We start from the raw sequence: 20,442 nt of genomic DNA, 5'->3' as shown, positions 1-20,442 counted from the left end.
TGTGTGTGTGTGTGAGAGGAAAAGGGACTTGGTGCGCACGCGCAGTGTCTTGCCGCCGGACGGAGGCGCATGCGCGGTGTGCAGCATTTGGGAGTAGGCGCATGCGTAGTGTCTGGTCACCGGTTGGGGGCGCATGCGCAGTGCGTGCGACGGAGGAGATATAGGGGGAACACGCAGTCTCACGCCCGCCATTTTGTTACGTCTCTCGGACGGACACGGACCTCGCTGCTCTCCCGCTCTCACAGTCATGGCCGCCGTCGCTCAGCCCACCACCACCGAGCCCGAGAAGAAAGAGACCCTTGCCGGGGAGGAGGCGGACAGCAACCTCGAGGAGCAGATGGAGGAAGAGGAGGATGAGAACGACGAGGACGGAGCCGAGGAGGAGGATGTGGAGGAAGAGACCATCGTGCAGATCGGGGCCACCTACTCGTGCAAGCGTGCGGACGGCACTTTCCGTGAGTCTCTCCCCTTCCCCCTGTGTCTCTCCCCTTCCCCCTGTGTCTCCCTCATACTGTATTATCTCTATCCTCTTGTGAGTCTCTCCCCTTCCCCCTGGGTCTCTCCCCTTCCCCCTGGGTCTCTCCCCTTCCCCCTGGGTCTCTCCCCTTCCCCCTGGGTCTCTCCCCTTCCCCCTGGGTCTCTCCCCCTCTCACACCCTGTAGATGTATATATGGTAGTGTGCTCCTCTGCCTGCGGGGCCTGTGCTGGAGGAGGCCCCAGTCACGTGCTGCTGCTGAGCCGGATGGGGCCCCGGCACAGGCCCCAGGCGCTCTCTACCCATTTCGGGAACTTTTCGCACTAAGTTCTTTATTCCCCTTCCCCCTTGGATTCCGGCTTCCCGCGTCCTCATTAGTCCCCCTCCCCAGTATGGGGACATGATCCCGCCGCTTACATTAGGCTACAGACCGAGAGCTTAGTGATGGGCACCCCGGGGATGATGCAATTGTTTTTTGGGTGCGAGTCGATTGTTGCTTTGTTTGGGTGCCGACCTTTCGTCTCCCGCCATCAGGACGGTGCGAGCAAAAATGTGCCATGAACCCGTGGTTAGGGCCCCCAAACATCGGTGTCTGCGAACGGGCGCTGCACCAAGCAATTAAATTGTTTCTCCGTACAGGCACCTATTAGCACTTACCGCACCCATAAGCGGCTAAACCAGTCTAAGGAAGAGGTTAGGGTGCGCCCCCCACCCCAACCAGCGTTGGGATGCCCCAAACACTGGGACTTTAGATACATTTCTTCTCGCCCCTCAGCAGGCTGCGAGTAGGAATGTTCCCCAGCAGCTTTAGGTGTCCAAATGGAGCAATAATTGATTTGCTCCGTCGGCTGCTGATTCGCAGGGGGAACACTCCACAATTGAATCGCCCCCTAGCTGGGCACATGTGCTGAATTGGTGACAATGCTTTCAACACTGGAGACTAATCCTAAATTAAACTGAAGTCCAGGAACAGCGTCTTGTTGCACCTGATGGTGGGGCTATGTGGTTGTGTATAAAGTTTTTCTTGTTTAGCGGTGTACTATAGTTATTTTTGCTAATTGTAAAACTCTGTTCTATCTGCAGATGATGCTGAGATTGTGAAAACCAGGATGAATAAACAGGCGGGCAGGGAGGAGTTCTACGTACATTACGCCGGCTGTAAGTAATACCTGCCACCAGTGCCTGTGCTTCATTAGTACTTTGTGCAATTTTTTGTTTTCGTTTTAGGATTGTATGCAATTTTTTGTCCGCTTGTGATCTGTGATAAGGAGTGTATCTACCATGTACTAGTGTCTGGCCCAAGGTGTCATATTCCTGCTAGGCTGTTTTAGCGTGGCGCTGTGCTTTGCCTTCATTCTGGAGGACATAAAGCGCCCTCACCACGCAGCGCCCAGCTGAGACAGCCTGTTGGTGCCGTCTTCACCCGCGGGTCGCAGTGTCCTGCGGGTGGGGAACTATGTGGTGACCCGGTGAATAGACGCTGGCAGCATGCGCCCGGCATCTATTCTACCTGTCAGCGCTTGGGAGCTGCCCGGCGTGTCCGTAAGTGCCGGGCACACCCCAAGACTGACGAAAAGGGGACCTGTCTGATAGACACGCCCCCTTTCGGGTGTGAGCGCACGGAAGTGCCCTCTCTAGTTCCGGTGCCCTGCCTGCCGCCGGAGCTAGAGTGGACACTGTCAACTGTGCGAGTAGCTGGAAGTGTTCAGTGCAGTGGCAATTGGCACGTTCGGATCTCCATTTGTAGGTCTCATGCTCAATTACGCGGTTTCTGAACACATTTAGGTAACGGCTTGTTAAGGTGTGAGGCCCATTCAGGGTCTAAGGTCACTGCAGTTTGTTCACATAAAGTAAGCTGCTTTTTCATGCATCTGGATTCTATTACCAAGCTGGTTGCTCCATCCGCAAGCGTCCGTGGTTCTAAAGCAGCTACGAAATGGCCATGAACCAGTCCGTGCAAAGTTAACCTGCTGTAAGGGTCAGTGACTTTGTAGCAATGCTTTGGCTGCATGACCCATACGGCAGGAATGACCCTTGTCACAGGCTCGGTCATGCTGCTGATGTTGTGCTCACGTAAGAGGAGAATCCAACCATTGATGAAACCTCATCTTTTGCCGCATTTTTAACCCTAGAAAGCTAACCTTATTGGAAAGTTAGAAATGGCCGTGTGCGTCATACCCATGGTGAGCTTTCTAGGGGTAATGTACGTCCCTCCAGGAAACTATGGAGACTGCATATTGCCACTGTAATAATGCATATACACGGCTGTGTAGTCACTGACTGAGTTATACTGGTCAGACTTGTCCAGAATTACAGATAAAATGGGACCTAGCTACCAATCTAGTTTTACCTACTGCTGTGCAAGTCCCCTAATTGGCTGCAATAGTCTGGCATGACGCGAGCTCCAATGGGTAAGTTGTTACTTGCGATGTAAGATCGCATGTCCCTACACGTGTTATGGACGATGTGCAGTGCACACATCTCCCATACATACGGTTGCTAACCATCGTGCGTTTTCCTGCACGCCCATATTGGGCTGGGTGGTAAAATGGCTGATGTAGGCTGCCGTTGCTGGCATTCAAATGCTGCCACAATAGCAGTTCGCCAGCATCTCCCCCACATTGCATCTAATAGAATTGCGCAGGAGAATATCCATATGCATTTTTACATGCAGAAGGTTACATTGTTACCATAGCCTTTCACAGCATTGACCTAGTTCCCAAGTGTAGAACGGGATAAATGTTATGCACATGACTGTCAGTGACAACCTTGTATTACTAGCCTAAAATGGGGCGTGTCAGGCGTTTTGCAGGTTGAAACTGTTGCTTTCGTTTTCTTATGTCAAACCATCATGTTCTCTCCTCTATGCTGGAAATCTCCTGGTAAGTCAGAGCTCGGGTTTGAGCCAAACTCCTTCCCTTCCTACCAGTCTTTGTTATGAAAATGTCTGCTGTAAGCTCGCTTTTTCCTGCAGTGACTCGCCGCCAAAACGAGTGGGTTGACAAAACGCGATTGGTGCTGCAAAAGCCAGTGAAGGACGGTGACGCAAACGGCACAGACCAGGAGATGACCGAAGACGGGAAACCGGCTCAGAAACGGGAAACCGAGGAATCCGAACCTGAACCGAAGGTAACACGAGGTTCAATCCTGTCAGTCTGCTCCACCAGCTGTCGCCGCCTAAACCGGAGGTTTGCAATACAGAGGCTTGCCTTGCTTTATTGTCCCTCTTCTGGCTATGTAAATAGTCATTGCACACCTAGCCTGTATTCTGGTCAGTCTCTCTGGGCCTCGCTCACCCAGTTGTCACATCCTCGTTTTATTACAGAGGTTGCAAACTGAGACTTTCATTCTTATTTCCATCCATTCATCATTCCCATTGGCCGGCTGAAGGCTTTGGTCAAATCACCGATGTCCGCCTGCTGGACCCGCTCCACGTAGGAAGCGCTAGGCTATATACGTGCGCTGGGATCAAGCAGTTCCTGCAGAACGTCAAATGTATGCATACTATTGCTAGAACTTTTCTGGGCAGGTTTTTTTTTTTTATAGTATTTTTAATTGGCTTTTTTGATTTATTTTTTTGCAAAATTGAGGTTTTATTGGATTTTTTATTTTTTTTTCCAATGCAATTTGCTAATCTTATTGCTTTTGAGCTGTTTTGGCTTAATTTGTGCACATTGAGTTTGCCACAAGTCACTTAACGCTTCAATTTTTTTTTTTTTAATGTTCTATCCCCATTTTGGTTTTATATATTATGTGTACAGTTGGCCTGAAGGATAGCTGTGTGATGAGCCTTGTGATGACATCAGAGGAAGCAGTCTTGTCGTAGATAAACTGCTGTCCTGTGAGTGCATCTCAATATATGCCATAGACTCTGCATTGCCTTCCAGTGTCAGGCATCTCGCTTGCTCCTGACACATGTATGTGAAATAAAGAAAATGGTTTTGTGAAGTTGTGTTATACTGTACATGTCACTCCTGTGGTGCCTTGAGCTACGTTTACATGTGGTTGCTATTTGTGTGTTCAATCCTTCCCTAAGCGAGACTCAAACGGGGACCTTTACCTCCCTGGTCACTTCCTGGACATAGAGCTTGTCTTGTGTGCTCTGCGTTCACGCTTCAACTCTTCATCTTGGTTCACACTAAACAGGTCCAGAGCATGCAGCACACTTGTGAATGTTTAAAGAGTTCTAAGGCTCAAACGTTATGGTAATCCTTATACAATGGACAGAAACAACATTAACCTATAAATGAGTGGTCACATGCTCCTGGTTGTCGTCCTGCAGATCCATACTGGATTATACTGGGAACACGGCCGGTGTCTGTGTTCACATAGAAGGAAATGGCACCTGCTTCCTAACCTGCTATTATCGCTCACCAGCTATTGGCTATGACTGGAGAGACCAATGGGAATGTTTCCTCCCTGTAAGCACTAAGAGTCCCGTTTATCGCTGTTGGAATCTGTCCATTGTGTTAGGTTACTTCTGCTGTCTAATGGAGTTTAGAGCTTTAACAAAAGCACAGATTGGAAATATACAGCTAATGGGCGGGAGCGAGGTCCATGAGTACTACATTTCTTGCCCATTAGGCTATAACGTTTTAGTGCTCTGGTATCGTAGGACTGGCTGCAGTCAGCTGGGTGGAACGTAAGATGCAGGGTCACAACATGCTACCGTGCTGAGGAACAATGTTCTATAATGTACTGTAGCATTTCTGCCAGCTATCAATGCTCAAAGATGTCCCTTGCCACCTCTGCCCAATTCTATTCCTGAGTACTGTGTATTCCTGTTGAAGCATAAATCCACTGGACTTCATCGGTGTGCATGACGATACATAGTGCCCGGGCTATAGAATGAGGATTCGGCTTCTGCTTTCAGTAGCCTGTCATGCCTTTTTATGACTGGCAGCTGAAGCGGAGAGTTGGATATTCCGATGATCCTGATTTGTGCTATCAGGAGTGTCCCCAATACAGTGCTATGCTGCTGTTTATAGCTTTACTGGTAGCAGATTGTTTTTGTAGCTCCTTAAACATGCTTATTGAATCTTATTGAGGCCACTGATAACTTAAATGGCCCAAGAAAGTGACTTACCAGACGGGCACCTGATTGTCATAACCGCTGCGTCAGCAGGGGATAATGCTGGATGTTTCTAGATGCTGCCGACCCAAAATTGCAGCCAGATAGGTGGGCACCTGGAAATTACGGTCTGCAGTCTGGCTACCTCACCTAAGGCTCTGCTCTCATACATGACAGCCAGTAGTAGTGTTCTCTGTGGCTGACAGCAGATCCCCTTAGACCTGTACTGTGAAACATGGCTGTACACTGTGTCACATGGGTGCATTTTGAGCTTGGTTTACAACTACATCTTGTACGTGACACTGATGTGCAGTCTTGTTGCAGCTTGGTCACTGACTTTGGTTGCCGTGTCATGAAAATCTTATTTTATCGGTAACTAAAAGCTTTTTTTTTTATAAAAAATATGGGGGCTGATTCAAATTAGTGGCGTAAGCCACCAGAACAGCTCACATCAGATTCCCTGCGCTAACTGTAGAAGGCAGATTCTGCTCGCGGCCTGTGGAGCTGCAAACAGAATCCACCTACAGTAACTCACGGGAAGATATGCAACGCGAGCGGCCGGCGTCTCAATGTAACTGCCCCATGGCAAGGCAGTGGTTTGCTTTTATTATACCTTTTTATGTTCAAATGTGGTCATTCTACACTGCAACGTGTTGCTGAAGGAGGTAACTGACATTGAGCTGTATTGTGCACAATGTCACCTGTTCCCAGCACACAAAGCTTTATCTGAGGTTGCTGTGACCTTCCGTCTCGGGGTGGTTTAGATTTGTGAATCCTAAAGAAATCCTGTCATTTTTTTACTTTTGTTTGTCCCACCAAGGGGTATGTTGTGCTTGCATGTCTATCTCCCACCAGATCAATATGCATTTCTGTATGGAGTATTGAAATATATGAACCATATCCTCCTGTAATGTCTGCACACGTTCTGCCATCAGAATGAACTGATGACATTGCTGTGCGTCTGCAGGGGGTTATTGGGCCTGATTCGGAGGTGTACACAGCAGCACAGACTTGCATTTTTGTACTCCGCTGCTGTGCTACAATATGACAGCCACAGGCGGCAGCATCGGATCACTAGCACGACCGTGGGACATCTGAGTAACTCTAAGGTTACTCAAGATGTCTGGCGTAATCACGCTGCAGAGACCAGGAAATGTGGAGACCCAGGTCTGGTCATGCCTTGAAAACAGGGCTGGCAAGCCCCCGTTTTCAAGAAAGCTGCCAGTCACCGCCTCCCAAATGGCTGCAGCATGTCAAGCACAGAATGTTTTAAATTTGTGCATGTGGTCAAAAGATGATTACCGGCAGAGAAAGCAGATAGGAATTGCATGGAGATCCATACAATTCCGAAAGGCATTCCAGGCTGGTGACATGAGGGTGGCTTTCATCGGCAGGCTTGCTGGTTTTGGACTGCATCAGAAGATGCAGTTCCACTGACATCGGCAGCTATTTACCATTGGACATGCAGCCGATGCTGCGACTATTTGCGCACTGCAGCGAATTACAGCCAGTCGGTGAGTGTCTCTGTAGACTGCCCATCGGCTTGCTTGCATTGGCATAATTTCGCAGTAGCTGTCGCAGCCGCTATTGCTTTTGTATAAACCTTTATATCAAGAAGTTTAAGTAACATTTGTGTGAGAGGCTATAGATATTGCTCCAGTAATGCACATTATGTGCCACCTTTAACCGCTACGTCGGCAGGGGATAATGGTGGATGTTTCTAGATGCTGCCAACCCAAAATTGCAGCCAGATGGGAGTTCTCTGATGTGGTTACATAATGAAATCTGTATTTTAGATAGACAATGAAATGGTTGTGATGGAATTGTGGCTTTATCCTGATTTTGGAACCATTTAATTACTCTAACTCAACAATTCTATTCTATTTTCTAGCTGGAAACTTCATTTTTCCAAGTGCCTGTTTAATGCACACTAATTTGTTACCTTTTTTTATGCTGAACGCACATTAATATATCCCTCTTCTAGTGAAATCATTTTGGACTTCCCTATATATTTAATTTCCATTCCGTATGCACATAAAAACGTCCCCTCAAACATTTCTCTGTTCCTCTAGAAAGCCAAGGTGGAAGCAGGAGATGCTCCAGCAAATAATTCGGTGATGGCCTCTGGGGATTTTGCAGAGGAACTGACGTGCCTCTTGTGCAATGAGCTCTTCAAGGATCCCGTCATGGTTGACTGTGGCCACAACTTCTGCCGCAACTGCATCGACAAGGCCTGGGAAGGTCAGGATTCCTTCACATGCCCCGACTGTAAGGATGTCATATCTGAGAAGAAATACACCACCAACCGAGCCCTTGCTAACCTGGTGAAGAAGACTGTTGGTGCCACCGCTGTCAAGACACCAGTGAAGCCTGTAGAGAAGGCCAAGCCCACAGAGAATTGCCCTGAGCACGATGAGAGGCTGAAGCTGTACTGTAAAGACGATGGCACTCTGAGCTGCGTCATCTGCCGAGACTCTCTGAAACACGCCTGTCACAACTTCCTACCCATCCTGGACGCAGTGGAGGTGTACAGGGTAAGTTGCTGGGTAACAATTTTTTTAGATACACTCATTTTTGATTTTTATTTACCTTGTTAACATTGTCTCCCCTCCAGTCAGAGCTGTCTGCCATAGTGGCTCCACTAGAAGAAGCCTTGAAGGTGACTGAGCAGTTGACCAATCAGCAGAGTGAGAAGGTTGAACAGCACAGAGTAAGTGATCTCATACAGTGAAGTGGGGTGTAAAAGTCACTGCTTGTACCCATCAAAATGTAATTCCACATGTAGCCACTTGGGGAAGCACCGAGGCATCTGTTGTAGGAAGACCATGTCGTCTGACTTATTCTCTCCCCTCTCTGTACCCTCAGACGAACGTGTCTGAATACAAGCAGCACATTGTGTCGGAGTTTGAGAAGCTGCACTCTTTCCTGAAGCAACGTGAGGAGAAACTTCTGGATCAGCTTAATGAACAAGGGGACAGTCTGCTGAAAGAGATGGAGTCCAACATGATCAAGATGCAGGAGAACAGGGACAACATTAAGCAGACCATATCTGTGGCCAACGAGAGGGCGAACGACAAAGACTCAATCTCTTTCCTCACAGTAAGTGTCGCTACATGCCCGGTTATACTTACTACTTTATCTCTAGTTTCCCTCAATGGATGTAATTAACCTATTTATTTCTATTCCTGCAGGACATCAAATCCTTCATTGAGAAGTAAGTTTCCTATACACTTCTATTATCTTGTAATTGGAGTCTGATGAGCTTCATGTTCGTGTCTGTTACATGTTATGTTAATGTCCACCTCTCTCCTCTCGTCCAGGTGCCAGGAGCAGCAGAAAGAGGCGATTTCCTCCGGGAACACCCTGCTATCCAAGGATCTGTGCCAGGGGACTTTCAAGGGACCCATTCAGTACACAGTGTGGAAGCAGATGAAGTCTTTTGTTGTTCCATGTAAGTATTGCATATTTTATGATTGTATTGTATAGTTGCCTACAGAACGGACTAATAGCCCACAACCCTCAGACCTCATCTGAAATCATTATACAAATAGCCAGTAAGAACTGATAGTGTGAATCTGAGGGTCCATCAAGGATCATTGCACAAATGTTTTTCAGCTTTACCTGTGTCTGGATGCTGTCCTACCAATGTGGTAGAGGTTTCTGCTGTCTGTAGTGGAGTCTGGCGATTAAAAAAAGCAGGATAGCAGAATTTACGATATTACCTTTATGGTGACATCTGAAATTTTTAAGTTGCAATGTTTAAAAGTCCTAACTTTTAGGGGGTTGGACACTACTCCTTCTGCGTTCAATTCCCCATGGTATAATCCCAAAGAATGTACTGGCAATCCTGCCTAACCTCTTCTGGTAGCACCGTACTGTTGCTGAAGGGCCTAGAACATAAGTCCCTGGTTATAAAGACTAGTTAATTCCTACTTGACCAGATCTGATCTCTCTGCATTGTCTGCTCTTATTTTGCATGTTGTGATTTCTTTAGGGTCCATAGGGCTCCACAGGGGAGACCATGTGTAGGTGGGACCTGGAGGACCGGACACCAACAGCAAAGCTTTTCAATCCCTGGATGCTCCAGTCCTTCCCCCCCCTATACCCTACCCACAGCCTGAGGGCAAATCCATTTCGTTGCTGTCTGGCAGGAGCTGGCTCATAGTTTTAAGAGGCTTGCTTTCAAGTAGCCCAAGCTTATTTTTTTTATTTTAGTCTATTTTCATTTATTATGAGCAGCAGCATGACAGTCCATGGGACGTCTGCACTGCTGCTCCATCACCCCTTCACTGTGCTGTGACACCAGCCCCTTGGCTAGGTACTCTCAGCAGGGCTCTGAGGGGGACCTAGCTAGCAGAGGTTCCGCAGACTGCAACTGGGAATCAAGAGGATAAGAAAGGTGGATCCCCCGTGGATCTCCCGCACTACGGATGGAAGCTTGTCTAAAATCTATATACTCTTACAGGAGTTATTACTCGTCCTGCTAGGGCAACGGCCTGGGAGGCTAAGACCATTGAGAGTTGGGCAGAGGCCTTAGAAGAGACATTTCCCTCTGATGCTTTAAGTGAACAGCTGTCCTACATATCTCACATTAGAGATTCTGCCTCCTGTTTGGGTGAAGCAGCTAGGGATACTGCTCTTAGCCTCCAAGGCATCTGCTACTTCTGTAGTACTCGCCGTATTGTTTGGCTCCGCTCATGGAAGGCAGATGGGGACTCTAAACAGGCTTTGGAGTCTCTGCCTTATTCAGGGAATATCCTGCTTGGCCCATAATTGGCCAAAAATGTGACTGCCTTGGCAGCTTCCAAGATGGTGTTCCTGCCCTCTGCATATAAGGTGAAGTCTCAGATGTCATCCTTTCGTCCTCAAGGAAAAGCTAAAGGCCAGTCCTTTTTCAAAGCATCAACTAAGGCTTCCAAGCCTAGGACCAAATAGACTTGGGCTACTAGACATCCACCTGCCAAACCAGGATGGAAGGCCGGCTTCTTCAATTCACCCAGTTCTGACATCAGACCACATCAGGCGCCTTAATAAGAGAAGTGGTCTCCCATGGATATACCCTCTCCTTCCTAAGGCGATACCCTCCCTCCCGCAGTTATTTTGCACAGGACCTCCATTGGACCCAAGCAAGGTCATGCTGCTCAGAAAGGACATTCAGTACTTGCTGCTCTCAGGAGTAATAATTCTGGTCCCCTCCTCAGCTATTATGGAAGAGCTATTATTCTACCCTTTTCTTAGTTCTGAAGCCCAACGGGTCTCATCGGCCTATTCTCAACCTCAAGTCTCTGAACAAGTTTATGAGGGTGCCCGAGTTTCGTATGGAAACCCTCGGCTCTAATATCCTGGCTATGGAGCCTGGGGACTTTTTGGTGTCTCTGGACATTCAGGACTCTTGCCTTACATGTACCTATAGTGCCTTTTCATCAACAATATATCTGGTTTGCTATACTACAGCAACATTGCCAATTTCAGGCTCTACCTTTTTGCCTTTCAACGTCTCCTTGGGTCTTTACCAAGATTATGGCGGCCTATCATAGTCAAGGGATCAGACTGCTCCCATATTTAGATGTCCTCTTGCTGTGGCCAGCTCCCCAAACATTCTTCAACACCATCTACAGATAACCATTGCCTTTCTACAAACCCACGGTTGGCTGATCAACTGGAAAAAGTCTTCCTTGACAACTTCTCAAAGAATGGTACATCTGGAAGTCCACCTGGACTCTCAGGCTCAGAGAATTTTAACAGCAGACAAAATCTCTTATTACAGCAACAGGTGCACAGACAACTATAGTCGTCGAGTGTCCATTCACTCTGCAATCCAGACCCTGTGATCCAAGCTGTCCACCTTCAACATTGTGGAGTTCGCTCAGTTTCACTCCAGGCTCCCTACAACACCTGATCCCCTCCAGGTGGAACAGGCTGCCTCATCTGCTCAGATCACAGATGAGACTCCCCAGAGGTTTGCCTGTCTCTGGCCTGGTGGCTACAGACATCCCACTTGAACAAGGGATGCCCCTTTTGGTCCTGGGTTGGGTACTCTTAACCACGGACGCAAGCCTCCGTGGGTGGGTCGTGGTGACCGGCCAGCACTCCTTCCAGGGCCGCTGGACTCAAGCCGAGGCGCTTACCAATCAACGTCCTAGAACTCCGAGCCATCTACAGAGCTCACTCTGGCTCAGGATATCCTTCAGAGCAGGCCAGTACAAGTACAGTCCGACAACCCCATGGCAGCGGCCTACCTCAATCACCAAGGAGGCACCCTGAAGTCGAGCAACAATGGCAGAAGTGTCTCGCATAGATCGAACACCATCTCCTCAGTGTTTATCCCAGGAATTCTCAATTGGGAAGCGGATTTCCCAAGCAGTCACGATGTGCATGCAGGAGTGGTCTTTACCTCCAGAAGTCTTTCAGCTTCTGGTGGACAAATGGGGTCTAGCAGATGTGGCTCTCATGACCTCAAGACACAACCACAAACTCCAGTGTATAGAGCCAGGACAAGGGACCCCAACGTGGCCTTCGTGGACACATTCTATGAAGTGGGTCTTCCATTTGGTGTACCTCTTTTCTTCAATATCCCTCCATCCTCTAGTTCTTCGTAAGTTCAAACAGGAAGGGGGCAAGGTCCTGTTGATAGCTCCAGCTTGACCCAGATGCCATTGGTAATCTGACCTTCAAAGTCTCCATAGAAGTTCCTCTACGACCCCAGACCTGTTGTCTCAGGGTCCCTGTCTACATCTGGACCTGCCCGCCTGCCTAATGGCTTGGCTATTAAGACAGCCCTCCGAAGGTCTAAAGAATTTTTTAGCTTTGTGGTCCAGACCATGATCAGAGCTTGTAAACTGGCCTCTGCCAGGATTTATTACCTGTTATGGCATACATATTTCCAGTAGTGTGCACTTAGAAACTATGATCCTCAGGTTTTTAAGGTTTCTAGAATACTTGCTTTTCTTCAGGATAGATTGGAACTTGAATCTCCTGAAAGTGCACGGCTCTGCTCTGTCCATCTTGTTCCAGCGCAGAGTTGCTCCTCTACGAGATGTTCACACCTTCCTGCAGGTGGTTCTACGTATACAACCTCCCTTTCTCCCTCCTGTGGCTCCGTGGCTTTTTTCAGTGGTTCTCCACGCACTTCAGGAACCTCCATTCGAACCCTTGAGATAAGTGGATGTCAAGTAGCTCACTGCGAAGACTGTTTCTTCTGGCTATAGCATCTGCCTATAGGGTATCAGATTTAGGGGTGCTTTCATGTTGCTCCCCCTTTTTAATTTTTCATGAGGACAGGGCTGTTCATAGAACATGCCCAGGCTTCCTTCCCAAAGTAGTTTCTCGTTTGCACATGATAAAATTGTGGTTCCGGCCTTTCTTTTACCAGACCTCTTGGCAGGTGAGGCCACTTTGGATATGGTTCGTGCTCTGAAGATCTACGTGGAACGAACTAGTTCAATCAGGAAATCAGACTCCCTCTTCCTCTAATATGGATTCACATGACTATCTCACAGGCTTATATGCAGACTGGCCTTCCTGTATCTGCTCATTCTACTCGCTCTGTGGGTCGCTCGTAGGCAGCCTGGCGTGGTGCCTCTGCTCAACTATGCACGGCGGCTACGTGGTCTTCTGTCCACACCTTTCTTAGATTATATGCCTGATACATTTGCCTCTCAGGATGCTTCCCTAGGGTGCAGGGTTCTCCAATCGGCTGAGGAGCGTCCTTGCCCGTGAACAACTGCTTTGGGACATCCCAGTTGTCTCCCCTATGGACCCTGAAGAAAAGGAGTTATGGTAAAACTTACCCTTGTTAACTCTTTATTCAAAGTCCATAGGGTCCACAAGGCACCTGCCCTGATGCACCTGACTTCTAAGGGTTTCTTCTCTTGGTCACTTGTTTCCTTCTGTGTGTGTGATTTATTAGGTGTACCAGTTTTCCTACTCTCCTATCCTGCCTTGGGCTTGTTAACAAAATTGAGTTGCCCTCAGGCTGTGGATGGGGTATTAGGGGGAAGGACCAGAGCATCCTGGGATTGAAAAGCTTTGCTGTTGGTGTCTGGTCCTCCAGTTCCCACCTACACCCCATTGTCACTATCTATGGACTTCGAAGAAAGAGTTAACATGGATAAGGTTTACCATAACACTCCTTTTTATGATCTGGACATCATGTAGACATGACTGGATCTGGGAGGAGTCTGTTTTCTTAAGGTCCAGCTTTCCATGCTGTCAGTTCATCTCCTGTACTCTCCCTCCCATATTTCTGTGCTTCCTAAGGGTGTAACTTGCATGGCTATACTCCAGATCACCTAGCTGGAGCTTTGACTTAACCCTCTCGCTGGAGGAGTGTTTTGTACCGTCAGGGATGGGGTTGGCAGGGCATCTTAATTTTCCGTCTTGTAAGGAAAATCTCTTTACGGTGTTAGGTCTACCCATTATGGGGTTCATAAGACAATTGAGGGCTGCTAGAAAATAGTGTTAATGAAATGCTCAGTGTGTATTGTAGTTGCTTAGGAGACCTAGCTTCCTCATGTGACTCCTTTCCCCAGTAGCTGCTGGGAGGCACATCTAGTCATCTTTGTCTTGTACTATGTGTTGTCAGTTATACAGTCACTGTTCTTCACATACATTACTGCAGTCAATTATCCATGTGAATATACAAAGGCATTTAACAGATAATTTTCGGTTTTTCGGATGTAATGCTCCTCTATGAATTGAAGATTAGTGTACAGAATTTCATGTCTATCTCTTCCTGGATGTCCCAGCGATTTCTTAAACTTAATATGTCTAAGATAGAGCTGATTGTCTTCCCACCCTCCCACATAACCTCACTTCCCTCTATTTCTTTATCAATTGATGGAATAACTATCTCATCTAGTCCCTCTCCTTCAAAGCACATATCCAGAACCTTTCACAGTCCTGTCGTTTCCATCTCAAAAATATTTCCGGCCCTTTCTCACCCAGGATGCTACTAAAACTCTCATACACTCACTGGTCATCTCCAGATTGGACTACTGTAACCTCCCTCCTATCTGGCCTCCCTAAATCCTCTCCAGGCTATCCTTAATGCTGCTGCACGGCTTATCTTTCTCTCCAAACGCTCTACATCTGCCTCCCCTCTCCTACAAGCCCTCCACTGGCTCCCCTTCCCTTCTAGAACCCAATTTAAGGTTCTCACGCTCACAAAGCCCTCACCTAATCTTCTCCCATATACATCTCTGATCTCATCGCCCTTCACTCTCTTCTCCGCTCTCTTCGTTCAACTAATGCACGCTGCCCTTTCATGCCAGCTGATTACTTCCTCCCACACCCGCCTCCAAGACTTTGCCTGCGCTGCTCCCCACATCTGGTACTCTCTCCCTCTCCCCTTCAGACTCTCCACCTCTTTGCAATCCTTCAAATTGGCTCTTAAAACTCACTACTTCATCAAAGCCTTCCAGCTATCAATCTAACTCCCTGCTACATGCTCCTTCCTCCCCATCTACCCCATCTGTGTCACCCCTGTTTGTCTTCCCCTCCCTTTTAGAATGTAAGCCCTCTACCCTCTTGTGCTTCTCCCTACTTTAGTTTCATCTACTTAGCACTAGGGCACCTAACACTTGGTTGCTTATGCTCTGTTGCTTATCTGGGTGTTATGGTTGCTAATGTAGCAATATACATTATCCATGTCCTGTAGTGTATTCTGTAAGTCGCTTGTCTACAACTTGTTTATCTTCTTTGTAAAGCGCTGTAGAACATTTGTGGCGCAATATAAATAAATAATAATTTTTGTAAAAACTTTAGATTTAGTCCATTGTGTTTTCTACACGTTGTGTAACAGTATTACATATTAACTAAAATGCGTTCTATTCCTCAGACCTGTCTCCAATGTTGTTGGACCCCAGTACAGCGCACCCCAACTTGATACTATCTGATGGGCTTTCCAGTGTTAAATATGGGGACGCCAAACTTCCTCTTCCCGATAATCCCAAGCGTTTCAGTCAGTGCATCCTCGTGCTGGGATCTGAGGGTTTCAAGTCAGGCCGCCATTACTGGGAGGTAGATGTGGGAGATAAAACCGCTTGGGATGTTGGCATGGCCAGTGAGTCCAGCAACCGTAAGGGTAAGATCAAGCTGAACCCCAAGAACGGGTACTGGGCAATATGGCTGAGGAATGGCAACGCTTACAAGGCCCTCGAGTCTCCTTCCAAGACCCTTGTCCTGAATTCCAAACCTAAGAAAATCGGCGTCTATGTGGATTATGAAGGTGGTCAAATATCTTTCTACAATGCGGATGACATGTCCGCCATCTACACATTCAATGCGACCTTCACTGAGAAGCTGTATCCCTACCTGTCTCCATTCCTGCACGATTCTGGCCGTAATGCGGAGGCCCTGAGACTTGTACAGAACTGACCACCTGCTGTGTGATTGGAAACTTGCATTGATGTTGGGGTTCTTCCCTTCATTACACCCCGCTTAATGTGATGCTCTGACAAACCGTGTAAATGTTGCTGTTTAGTGTTCTTGTGTATTTCTAATGTTAGGCCTATTTTCCGTTTTAAAAATAAAATCTGATTAGTGATCTTGTATTAAAGTATTTGGCTTGTTTCATAATACAATTTGGCAGACAGAATTTTGCACTTGTTACGTGAGCTCTGTCAGCCTGAAGAGTCAGTATTATACACCAATATCATAGCCCCTGCATTCCAGATACTACTGCCAGCACTGGGGTCTCTGATTGCTAGAATGGATGAGCTAGGGAAGGAGACCCTGGGTTATACACAAAGCCTTCCTCCTTCTGGAGAGCGCACCATACATATGGTATACCCTCCTCCCCATTGTGGCTGAATACTCATTAAATTCACAACCACCTCTACACACAAAGCAGGGGAAGATGGTTTATACGTAGAGGTATTTATAAATGACATTTATTTGAAAGATAAAGCACTTGCCCAATGTGTTCCACTATACCTGGCAATAAGACTGCTGAGAGCAGGGAGCCAGCTGGGGATCCCTCGCAGTATATTCAGGCCTAAAAATGTTTTGAAAAATAAAATGGTTATAGTAATAAAAAAATAAAACCAAGGATAAAAAATACCAACTAGACAATCTGACACTGCTGGCGGTGTCTAGGATCAGGTGTAAATATACTTTCTGCACACCAAATAAAATGTACCAGTTTTATTAGTACATACACCTAATGGGAAAAAAAAAACATGAAGGTCAAAAATTCTACAGCACAAGCCAGTATTTAGATGTAATTCCTAGGGCCAAAATTGAAACAATGTCTTTGGAAATTGCCATTTAGATCAGAAGTGGAGATAGTAGAATTATATGTATTTCACACCAATATTGGAATCGATGTGATGTGTTCAGCGGTAGGAAAGCGGTATTGTTACCAGAGTATAGCCAGGTGGAGTCCCATATGCACACGTCCTTTGCCTGGTGGAGCAGCTCCTATGGTGTCCTGTGCTGGTGAATCTGGTACACCGAATAATCACACTTGCACAGATTAGGAAACCAGTGACCAAGAGAAGAAACCCTTAGAAATCAGGTGCTTCAGTGCGGGTGCCCTGTGGACCCTATGGACTTCGACTAAAGTTAACAAGGGTAAGCTTTACCATAACTCATTTTCTTCAGGGTCCATAGGGCTCCACAAGGGGAGACAATTGGGATGTCCCTACGCAGGCGGAGATGCTCCTGAGCTAAGAGGAGAACCCTGCGCCCGAAGGAAGCATCCTGAGGCAAATGTATCTAAGGCATAGAACCTTAGGTGTGGACAGAAGACCATGTAGCCACCTTGCATAGTAGTTCAGCAGTGGCACCACACTGGGCTGCCCACGAGGGACCCACAGAGCGAGTAGAATGAGCAGTTCCTGTAGCCAGCACAGGAAGGCCAGTCTGCGTATAAGCCTGTGAGCTAATCATGCAAATCCATCTGGCCAGAGTCTGTTAGCTGGCCATCCCTTCTTATAGAATCCATATGAGATGAGGAAAGGGAGTCTGATTTCCTGATTGAACTAGTACGGTCCACATAGATCCTCAGTGCACTGACCACATCCAGGCCTCACCTGGCGAGAGGTCTGGTGATTGAAAGGCCGGAACCACAATTTCCTCAAACGAGAGACCACTTTGGGAAGGAAGCCTGGAAGCGTTCTAAGAACAGCCCTGTCCTGATAAAAGATTAAAAAGGGGGAGTGACCTGAAAGCACCCCTAAATCTGATACCCTATGGGCAGATGCTATAGCCAGAAGAAAATCTTCGCAGTGAGCCACTTGACATCACTGATTCCAAGGGTTAGAATGGAGGTTCCTGAAGTGCGTGGAAAACCACTGAAAAATCCCATGGAGGGACAGAGGGAGCTTGTAAACGTAGAACACCTTTTAGGAATGTGTGAACATCCGGTAGAGGAGCATTTCTGCGTTGGAACCAGATGGACAGAGCAGAGATGTGTACTTTCAGAGATGCTAGGCGGAGTCTCAAGATCCAATCCATCCTGAGGAAAGGCAAATATTCTAGAAACTTTAAAAACCTGAGGGTCATAGTTTCAAGGAGCACACCACTGGAAATATATATGCTCTATCCGGTAATCTGCAGAGGCCGGTTTACATGCTCTGAGTATAGTCTGGACTACAGAACTAGAAAATCCCTTAGACCTTAAACTGGCCACATACTAGACCAACTTTCATCCAACCAGATGATTGGTTGGAATGAAAATCTGGTAAGGAATGGGAGTAAATGATAGCAATTTGCTCCTAAATGCCAGAAAACAGATGAAAATGGTCGTTCAGACAAGTTTGTTAAATTTTTGATCTAAACAATTTGTTCAAACAGTTTTTGTCCATTTTCCGGCATTTGGGAGCAAATTGCTGATTGGAATGAAAATCTGGTAAGGTATGAAAACAAATGACAATCAACTAGTTGGCTGGTTGGATGTAAGTTGGTCTAGTGTGTGGCCAGCTTTAGGAGGGATGTCTCAAAAGTCAAGCTGTTAAAGACAGGCGGTCCAGATATAGACAGGGACCCTGAGACAACAGGTCTGGTTGAAGAGGAGTGTCTATGGCATGGGTCTTCAACCTTGGCCCTCTCGCTGCTGTGGAACTACACATCCCAGCATGCCTTGCCACCGTTTTGATATAACAGCATGCTAAAAACTGGCAGGGCATCCTGGGATCTGTAGTTCCATAGCAGCTGGAGAGCCAAGGTTGAAGACACCTGGTTTATGGAGAGACTTTGAAGATTGGCGTACCGAGCTACCAACAGTACTGTCCCCCTTTCCTGTTTGAACTTCTGAAGAACTTGAGGAAGAAGGAATATTGGAGGGAAGAGGTATGCCAAATGGAAGGTCCACCTAACAGATAATTCGTCCACGAAGGCCGCGTTGGGGTCCCTTGTCCTGACTCCATACACTGGAAGTTTGTGATTGTTTCTTGAGGTTCACATCCAGTAGATTCCATTTGTCCACCAGGAGCTGAAAGACTTATGGATGTAGAGACCACTCTCCTGCATGTACATCATGACTGCTTAAGAAATCCACTTCCCAATTGAGAATTCCAGGGATGAACACTGCGGAGATGGCGTTTGGCCTATGTGAGAATGCGGGAAACTTTCTGCCATTGTCCAACTTTGAGTTCCTCCTTGGTGATTGAGGTAGGCCACTGCTGCGGTGTTGTCGGACTGTACTTGTACCGGCCTGCCCTGAAGAATTTCCTGAGCCAGCGTTAGAACTCTGTAGATGTCTCCGAGTTCCAGGACGTTGATTGGGAAGACCGTCATGGCTGGAGTCCAGCAGCCTTGGAAGGAGTGCTGGCCGGTCACTGCGCCGCACCCGCGGAGACTTGCGTCTGTGGTGAGGAGTGCCCATTCCAAGATCCAAAAGGGGCTCCCTTTGTCCAAGTGGAATATTGTAGCCACCAGACCAGGGACAGGCTCATCGTCTGGGATCTGAGCAGGTGGGGCAGCCCATTCCACCTGGAAAGGATCAGGTGTTGTAGGGGACTGGAGTGAAACTGAGCGACTTCCACAACATTGTAAGGTGGACACCATGGATCCCAGGGTCTGCATTACAGTGAATGGCCACTCACTGTGTAGTCACTGTGGAGAGCTCCCCGATGTACCATTCTTTGAGTGTCAGGGGAGACTTTTTTCCAGTTGATCAGCCAACTGTGCATTTGTAGAAAGGCAATGGTTACTTGTAGATGGTGGTAAAGAATTTCTGGGGAGCTGGCCAACAAAGAGATTGTCTAAGTATGGGAGCAATCTGATCACTTGATGACGAAGATAGGCCACCATCACTGCCATGATCTTGATAAAGACCAGAGGAGCCGTTGAAAAGCAGAACCTGAAATTGGTAGTGTTGCTGTAGTACAGCAAACCGGAGATATTGTTAATGAGAAGGTGCGATAGGTACTTGTAGCTAAGCATCCTGAATGTCCAGAGACACCATAAAGTCCCCAGGCTCCATAGCCAGGATAATAGAGTGGAGGGTTTCCATACAAAACCTGGGCAACCTGATAAACTTGTTCAGAGACTTGAGGATAGGCCGATGAGACCCATTGGGCTTCTGAACGAAGAAAAGGGTAGAATAATGGCCCTTCCCTCGCTGTGAGGAGGGAACCGGTGTTATTACTCCTGAGAGCAGTAAGGACTGAATGGCCTTTTGGAGCAGCAGGGCCTTGCTTTGGTCTGACTGAGGTCCTGTGCAAAAGAAGGGAGGCCTTAGTTAATGCCTGGGAAAGGACTGATCTTTAGCTTTTCCTTGAGGAAGAAAGGATGACATCCGAGGCTTCGCATTATATGCAGAGGGCAGGAACGCAGCCTTGGAAGCTGCCAAAGTAGTGACAAATCTTGTCCAATTCTGGGCCAAACAGGATATCTCCAAAATAAGGCAGAGACTCCAAAGCCTTTTTAGAGTCCCCATGGGTCTGCCTTC

General features: G+C 47.4%; 1 protein-coding gene across 1 annotated transcript; it reads left to right on the top strand.

Annotated features, from left to right (window-relative positions):
- The first annotated feature begins 175 nt into the window (after positions 1–175).
- On the top strand, positions 176–16,098 carry LOC148431000 (nuclear factor 7, brain-like). Its single transcript, XM_088466390.1, has 9 exons — positions 176–455; positions 1,559–1,633; positions 3,450–3,604; positions 7,619–8,080; positions 8,161–8,256; positions 8,412–8,645; positions 8,738–8,760; positions 8,867–8,997; positions 15,385–16,098. The coding sequence occupies exons 1-9, from the start codon at positions 248–250 to the stop codon at positions 15,921–15,923; spliced, it is 1,923 nt and encodes a 640-aa protein (XP_088322516.1). The 5' UTR covers positions 176–247; the 3' UTR covers positions 15,924–16,098.
- Positions 16,099–20,442: the final 4,344 nt, after the last annotated feature.

This window comes from Taudactylus pleione, unplaced genomic scaffold (genome assembly GCF_031769625.1).
Source record: "Taudactylus pleione unplaced genomic scaffold, aTauple2 ptg003012l, whole genome shotgun sequence".
In the NCBI taxonomy this organism is placed as follows: Eukaryota; Metazoa; Chordata; class Amphibia; order Anura; family Myobatrachidae; genus Taudactylus; species Taudactylus pleione.
The sequence above is the reverse complement of the archived record's forward strand: the minus strand, read 5'-3'. Positions and strand labels throughout refer to the sequence as shown.

What these genes read in the sequence shown, in the direction of transcription:
- LOC148431000 (XM_088466390.1), top strand. Translation starts at nt 248, where the DNA reads ATGGCCGCCGTCGCTCAGCCCACCACCACCGAGCCCGAGAAGAAAGAG. An exon ending in AGAAGGTTGAACAGCACAGA is followed by an intron (nt 8,257 to 8,411) that starts GTAAGTGATCTC and finishes CTGTACCCTCAG; the next exon opens with ACGAACGTGTCTGAATACAA. An exon ending in ATCAAATCCTTCATTGAGAA is followed by an intron (nt 8,761 to 8,866) that starts GTAAGTTTCCTA and finishes CCTCTCGTCCAG; the next exon opens with GTGCCAGGAGCAGCAGAAAG.